The 8454-nt window shown below is 43.8% G+C and overlaps 1 protein-coding gene across 1 annotated transcript; it reads right to left on the bottom strand.

Moving 5' to 3' along the window:
- Positions 1–2099: 2099 nt before the first annotated feature.
- On the bottom strand, positions 2100–4013 carry LOC143296600 (von Willebrand factor C domain-containing protein 2-like). Its single transcript, XM_076608627.1, has 2 exons — positions 3755–4013; positions 2100–2242 (listed from the first exon to the last, which is right to left on the bottom strand). Exons 1-2 carry the CDS (start codon positions 4011–4013, stop codon positions 2100–2102), a joined length of 402 nt encoding a protein of 133 aa, XP_076464742.1.
- Between the last annotated feature and the right edge of the window lie 4441 nt (positions 4014–8454).

Genomic DNA, 8454 nt, shown 5'->3' with positions numbered 1-8454 from the left:
GGGGGGGGGGGAATCACCCCAGCTTGCTACACCGGTGTCTCTTAATTGGCGAGGTGAAAGGGGGAGCGGGGATGGAGTTTCCTGATCGTTTGTCTAATTATCTCTAATTATCTCTCATTATCTCATTGTCCCGTCGCTGTTCTCTGACTTCTTAGGCTGCCATCCTCCGTCTTCAGCTATCACTTCCGTACAGGTGGAGACCGCTCGGATATATATATGTGATAGAAAAAAAAAAAGAAAGAAAGAAAGCAAATGGAAATAAGGGAGGAAAGACAGGAAGAAAGGAGAGGGGGGGAAAAGGGAATAAAGATTGAGGGGGAAAAAATCGGAAGAAAAGAAAGAACAAAAGAAAGAAAGATGAAAGGAAGGGAAGAAAGTTAGGAAGAACGGAAAGGAAAGAAGGAAATATAGACGGAGGGAAAAGGAAGGAAGGAAAGAAAGAAAGAATGAATGAATGAAAGAAAGAAAGAAAGAAAAGTGAAAATAATGGAGGGAAGAAAGGAAGAAAGGAAAGAAGGAAATATAGACGGAGGGAAAAGGAAGGAAGGAAAAAAAGAATGAGTGAATGAATGAAAGAAAGAAAGAAAAGTGAAAATAATGGAGGGAAGAAAGGAAGAAAGGAAAGGAAAGAAGGAAATATAGACGGAAGGAAAGGGAAGGAAGGAAGGTAAGAAAGAATGAAAGAAAGAAAGAATGAAAGAAAGAAAGAAGGTGAAGTCAGGAAGAAAGGAAAGGATAGAAGGAAATATAGACGGGGAGGAAAGAGAAGGAAGGAAAGAAAGAAAGAAAGAAAAGTGAAAATAATGGGGGAAAGAAAGGGAGAAAGAAAGGTGAAAAGAAGGGAGGAAAGAAAAAAAGAACGAAAGAAGAAAGAAAGAAAGTTGAAAGGAAGGGAGGAAGTAAGGAAGAAAGGAAAGAAGGGAATAAAACCGGAGTTGGGGGGGGGGGGGGCAGAGAAAGACAGAAAGATGAAAAGAATGAAAGACAGTTAGGAAGAAAGGAATGGAGAGAAGGGAATAAAGACGGAGGGGAAAAGGAAGGACGGAAAGAAAGAAAGAAAGAAAGGTGAAAATAGGAGAGGAAAGAAAGGAAGAAAGGAAAAGAAAGAAGGAAATAAAGATGTATGAAAAAAATACAGAAGAAAAGAACGAAAAAAAGAAAGAAAGATGAGAAGAAGGAAGGAAAGTAAGGAAGAAATGAAAGAAGGAAATGAAGACGGGGGGGGGGGAGAGAGAAAGAAAGGTGAAAAGAAGGGAGAAAAGAAAGAAGAAAACAGAATGAAAAAAAGAAAGAAAGACAGAAAGATGGAAAGAAAACGGAAAAAGGGAAGGGGGAGAAGGGAAACAGAGAAGGAAGGAAGGTTGGATGGAAGGAAAGAGGGAAAGAAAGTAAGGAGAGACAGACAGACAGACAGACAGACAAAGTGAGAGGGCCAGAAACACAGACAGAGACAAAGAGAGTGAAAGAAACCAGATAAGACACAGAAAGCCAGAAAAAAAAAGAAAAAAAAACGAGGGCAAGAAAGAAAATGACTTGAAAAAAAACCCCGACAGGAGGGAAGAAAGAGAAATAAAACAGTTACAAAGATAGATTGATAGATAGATAGATAGATAGAAAGATCGATAGATAGATCGATCGATAGATAGATAGACACAGATACACACACACACACACACACACACACACACACACACACACACACACACACACACACACACACACACACACACACACACACACACACACACACACACACACACACACACAGAGATTTGATTACGGTGTTCTCTGAGGTGTTCACTTTTTTTTTCTTTTTTTTTAAGATGCCAGATACATAAGGACACAAAAACACTTTATTATCTTGAAAAGAGAAATTGCTGACATGCTTGCCGATTTGAAAAAAAAAGGGCGGTATGAAAAAATAAAAACAGCAACAACAAAAACTACAAGAATTAAACAACAACAACAACAAACAATGACTGAGTTATCCAGCACTTGTTTATGACTGACGTAACAGTTTGGTGTCCACTTTGTTACAGAAAAGGGTGTGACGACTTCTTCGTTTTGGTGTCCTCCTCCTCCTCCCCCTCCACTTTCGTTTAGCGGCTGACGGCGACCATGCAGACGGCGTCAGAGTTCATCATAAAGTGGGACTGCTCGCAGCGACAGGTGGTGCTGGAATCGATCTTCACTTCCTGTCCTGCGGGGATGATGGTGCCGTCTGGGGCACGGCAGTTGGGGCCTGCAAGCCAAGCATGGCACACCAAGATCAGTTGGATTAACCCTTTCATCGCCAAGCTCGCATTTATGCACAGGCGTGGTAGAGGACCCATGTCACTGAAAGGTGACCATTCATTGGTCTGTTATCCATGAACCTACTGCTCTTAATGTTCGGTGGTAGGATAGGCCATATTTTCTATACATCGGGGAGGGAATCCCCAGCTATTCTTAGCCACTGTCTTTTCTGTGTTTATACCACAAGGGAATTTTGTACTCTAAATTGACTGGCGGTGAAAGGGTTGAATAACCTTTGATTGTTCACCATTGCAATTGGAAATAATTTACAGCTTAGTCATTTTTGTGAAGGACTATGACTCTCAAATCTAGGAGGCAAGGTTTCACTGGCTCTTAGTGCTGCAGCCCTGGGGGCTTGTTGGCCTTTGGGGGAAACCATCCCAACCCCGACTGCTCTAAAACCCTCTTGGCCGAGAGAGTGGGGATGTAACTAGGGCGAGACACTCTCCACTATAGTCAAATTCTAGCCCAGATAGTAAGGACAGCAGTTACCTTCTCTGCTGTTCTGATGGTCATAGTCGAACACGACTATCATATAGTCCAACAGTACACACGATTACAATGCAGTTTCGCAATTTCAGTTTCTCAAGGAGGCGTCGATGCGTTCGAACAAATCCATTTTCGCTACACGACATCTGCTAGGCAGATGCCTGACCAGCAGCATGACCTAACGAGCTTTGTCAGGCCTTGAGTGGATTTCTTCTTCGGAATTTTGCCAGAGGACAAAACTCTCAATGCCATGGGGTTCTTTTGCAGTGCGCGAAGTGCGTGCTGCACACGGGACCTCGGTTTATAGTCTCATCCGAACGACTGGACGCTCAGTTTGATTTTCCAGTCAAACTTGGGAAAAAGGGCGAGAGCGGGATTCGAACCCAGACCCTCACGGACTATGTATTGGCAGATGAACGTCTTGATCATTCTGCCACCTGTCTCCTTGAATCACAATGCAAACAAGGACAAAGGAGCATTGACAAGCTTAGAGTTTATACTGTGCTCACACGTTGCACGTGTCGTGTCGTGTCGTATCGTATCGTATCGTATCGTGTCGTGTCGTGTCGTGTCGTGTCGTGTTGTGCTGTGCTGTGCTGAGCTGTGCTGAGCCGTGTCGTGTCGTGTCGTATTGTGTCGTGCAGTGCTGTGCGGTGCTGACTGAGTCGTAACCTGTCGTGTCGTGTCGTGTCGTCTCTCTCTCTCTCTCACACACACACACGCGCGCGCGCGCACACACACACACACACACACACACACACACACACACACACACACACACACACACACACACAACACACCACACACCACACAACACACCAAACCACAAACACCACCACGCCATACCAACATGAAAAAAATAAACCAACAACATTCAACCTTCACCCCCACCCCCTACGCCCATCCTCCACACCCCCACAAACCACCCCACATCCATCCCCCCCCCCCCCACACACACACACACACTGACCGTTGGGGCATGTGGGGCAGCACTGGTCAGGGCTGTGCACCATGTCCACGCAGGCAGGCATCATGCAGTCCATGACGGCGCACATGGCCTGCCCCCCGCTGCACTGGCAGCTGGTGCAGGGGTCCGGGCTGAAGCTGTGCCCCTCCGGGTAATGCTTCCCCTGCCAGGTGCACCCCGTGGGTACTGCCACCCGAGCCGCCGACATGGACGAGGTGGCCACAAGGACGATGCCAAGGATGAGAGTGGTGGATGGTCTCATGGTTGCGAGGTTCAGTCTGAAAAAAAACAATTGGACTGATGGTGTTTTAAAGGGCTTTTGTTCTGTGTGCGGTGGACGTGTTACTTCTGAAATAGAACGTACGTCGTGATGTGTGTACTGTATTGGTCTTCAGAGATAAGCTTGAGGTCAGTCAGCTGGTTAAAGAGTTTCACTGACAGGACAGTCTGTGTGCGTGCGTGCGTGTGTGCGTGTGCGTGTGCATGTGTGTGTATGTGTGTGTGTGTGTGTGTGTGTGTGTGTGTGTGTGTGTGTGTGTGTGTGTGTGTGAAAGGAACAGGTTGCTTTCAAGATAGAAATGAAGTTTGAAGCGAAGCAAGTGTCTAAAAAATCTTAGTCGTTGATCTGGTGTGCTCTCACACTCACGCACGCACGCACGCACAAGCGCGCGCGCTCACACACACACGTACACACACACACACACACACACACACACACGTACACACTTACACAAACGCGCACACAAACACACACACACGCGTACATGAACACACGCGCACGTCGTCTAAAAACACTTATAGTGAATAGACGTTGAACTGAAGACAAAACACGCGCACACAAACACACACACGTGCGTGCGCGCACATCCACACACCCCCCCTACCCCCCCCCCCCCCCCCCCCCCCCCCCCCCCCCCACACACACACACACACACCATCTGAATCATCGTGAGGAGAGGAAATCGTTTTTTTTCCCAGGCAGATAAAAAGATACAAAGAACGGGTTGTTTCTCTGGCTGAGAAAGACAGAAGCGAAAAAAAAGAAGCAAGGAATAGGGGATAGGCATTTGTCGACTAATGCCTGTCACTCTAAATGAATACACATTCTTATGCATGAAAAAAAAAATCCATTAGATAACTCTTTTTGATAAATAACACAAAATGAATAATCAATAAAACAAATAAATACGAAAACAAAAAAACACATAGATAACAAACCTTAGGAGAGGAAGATATATATATATATATATATATATAGAGAGAGAGAGAGAGAGAGAGAGAGAGAGAGAGAGAGAGAGAGAGAGAGAGAGAGAGAGAGAGAGAACGAACGAACGAACTTTTTTTAATGAGGGAAGTGGAATAAGCATGCACATGCTTTTTTTTTTTTTTTACATCCAGCCCTCAGGACAAAGAGAAATGAAATCAAAATACTCACAAGATACCAAAAGGTTATAGAAGTACATACATGACATTCAAATACACTCAAATGCACAGTAAACATGTACAGGTACATAATCATAGTGCAATGACAAAAATGTATATAAATATAATAATATAAAATGCAATTGAGAGAGAGAGAGAGAGAGATGACGATAACAATAACGATAATGATATTTTATTTCAAGAAAGGCCATGGTCCCATTTGAAGCGGATACACATAAATAGGAATCATTTTTAGAAAATGATGCGCATTTTTGCATGTATGAATTACACATTCTACATGTAATTCGTGAATATTGTATATATATTTTTGAACAATATCGTAGTATTAGCTCATAATGGTTCTTCTCTGAAACGACTTTTCAGAGTGCGAGCGAGAGAGAGAGAATTTCCAACAATAAATGCAGATCAAAAACACTTTTATGTTAACTGAGTAGTCTTACATCAAAAGAATAATAACAAGAGAGGCAAGGCCTTCAAGACTCACTTGTTATAAGTTACGTCCCCTAGCATTAATTACAGAGTAATTTCCCTTTTTTACCCTCTGCACCAAAACGTTTGCAAAATAAATAAAAATTCCATGCTTAGCAAAAGAAGTTCCTGTTTGAACAAAAAATGATAATAATGACTGCTCTTGTTGTTGTGTCAGAATATCAGATCAAAGTGCCAAGTTTAGAGAATACAAAAAAATATAAATATAACAGTAAATGCAGTTTGCATATAATTAGGCTTCTTTTTTATTTTTTTGTGCCCATCCCAGAGGTGCAATATTGTTTTAAACAAGATGACTGGAAAGAACTGAATTTTTCCTATTTTTATGCCAAATTTGGTGTCAACTGACAAAGTATTTGCAGAGAAAATGTCAATGTTAAAGTTTACCACGGACACACAGACACACACACACACACACACACACACACACACACACACACAGACAACCGAACACCGGGTTAAAACATAGACTCACTTTGTTTACACAAGTGAGTCAAAAAGGACATACAGATCCACATTAATAGCAAGAGGGAAGAACGCAGAAGGTATTCGTATTTGTATTTCTTTTTATCACAATAGATTTCTCTGTGTGAAATTCGGGCTGCTCTCCCCACGGAGAGCGCGTCGCAACACTACAGCGCCATCCTTTTTTTTTTTTCTTTTTTTTTCCTGCGTGCAGGTTTGCTCGCAATGGTGGCAAAATGGATGACGCCTGTCTGCCAATACAGTGTCTGTGAGGGTCTGGGTTCGATTCCAGCTCTCGCCCTTCCTCCCAGGTTTGACTGGAAAATCAAACTAAGCATCTGGCCAATCGGATGAGACGATAAACCGAGGTCTCGTGTGCTGCACGTACTTGGCGCACTGAAAACGAACCCATGACAACAAAAGTGTTGTCCTTTGGCTGGCAAAATCCTTTAGAAGAAATCCACTCGCTTAGGTACACTTTTTTTTTCTTTTTTTTTTTTTTTGTATGCACACAAGGCCTGACTAAACGCGTTGGGTTATGCTGCTGGTCAGACATCCGCCTAGCAGATTTTCTTCTTCTTCTTCTTCTTCTTCTTCTGGATGGGTAGCCAACACCGACTTGTCGATGAATCTGCTACACAATTTCTTTTCCGGAGGGAAAGGGGGATGGCGGGGGGAAGGGGAAGGGAGAGGGGGGGTGTCCGAGTGGGCTGTTTTAGTTAGTTCTGAGTTTAACAAGTTTAGGGGGCTTGGGGGGGTGGGGGGGGGGGTATGTGTGTGTGTGGGGGGGGGGGGAGATGGCTGTTGTTTGGAGCTGGTCATAGGTTAGCCACCCTGGCCTGGAAGGCAGCCAGGAATGGCGCAGTGGCGGCTTCAGTGGGCAAGTTGTTCCATTCCAGGGATGGTTCTAGGAAAGAATGTCATCTGCCGGTACTGTGTCCTGTTGGACGGGATGTCGTACTGCAGGGGGTGGGACTTTCTAGTTATGTGGCTAAGGCGGATGACAGAGGGGAGGTGTTTGGAGTCAACATGTGCGGGGCCGTTGTGCACCTTGTAAAACATGGTGAGTCTCGCACGCCTCCGTCTGGCTTGCAGCGTTGGCCATTGCAGGTAAAGGAGCATGTCGTCCACACTCACTAGAGGTTTGGCGGCTGCAGCTTTTCGATGGTATTAGTGTTGCATGTATCGATTTGTCCGAACGCAGTGACACCTCCTTGAGAAAGAAAGAAAGAAAGAAAAGTGGAAATAATGGAGGGAAGAAAGGAAGAGAGGAAAGGAAAGAAGGAAATATAGACGGAGGGAAAGGGAAGGAAGGAAGGTAAGAAAGAAAGAATGAAAGAAAGAAAGAAGGGGGAAAGTCAGGAAGAAAGGAAAGGAAAGAAGGAAATATAGACGGGGAGGAAAAAGAAGGAAAGAAAGAAAGAAAGAAAGAAAAGTGAAAATAATGGGGTCAATGAGCATGTCGTCCACACTAGAGGTCTGGCGGATGCAGCTTTTCGATGGTATTAGTGTTGCATGTATCGATTTGTCCGAACGCAATGACACCTCCTTGAGAAACTGAAACAAAAACTAATCTGAACGAAGACTGACAAGAATTTTAGCCATGGGATTAGACACAGCAGTCAACCAGCCTGTCCAGACTGCAGTGACAAACAGGTAACTGAGTATAACAAACAAATAAACAGACAGACAGACAGACAAACGAAACACTCTGCAAAGAAATACAATATACCAGATAAGTAAGTGTCACTATTTTTTTTAATTGTGAAAGACTGGTCCAAAACATACATAAAAAGAAACGCATAATATTCAATGTGTCTGGACTATTTTATGTTAATGAGAAACTTAGTGCGTGGTTGGTTTTCGAAATACAGTGTGTCTGGACTATTTCATGGTATAATAAGATACTTAGTGTGAGGTTGGCTTTCGAAATACAGTGTGTCTGGACTATTTCATGGTATAATAAGATACTTAGTGCGAGGTTGGCTTTCGAGATACAGTGTGTCTGGACTATTTCATGGTATGATAAGATACTTAGTGTGAGGCTGGCTTTTCAAAATACGTACATAAAGCTGAAATGAATACTTCTGTTGGTATTTTTTTTCGTGAACAAAAAAAAAGAAAAAAAAAGTTTGAAATAAAGAATCAACATTCACTGTGGCTTGGTCATTCTATTCAATGTTGAAAACTGCGGCGTGTGACCTGGAGTTTCCTGTCCCACACGTGGAGTTCGTGACCTGCTGACGTCACTGGTCAGTGGCTCTGACCTTTGTGTGTGTGTGTGTGGGAGGGGGGGGGATGGCGGG

Source organism: Babylonia areolata, chromosome 21 (genome assembly GCF_041734735.1).
Source record: "Babylonia areolata isolate BAREFJ2019XMU chromosome 21, ASM4173473v1, whole genome shotgun sequence".
NCBI classification, from domain to species: Eukaryota; Metazoa; Mollusca; class Gastropoda; order Neogastropoda; family Buccinidae; genus Babylonia; species Babylonia areolata.
This window is presented reverse-complemented; position numbering and strand designations above follow the sequence as displayed.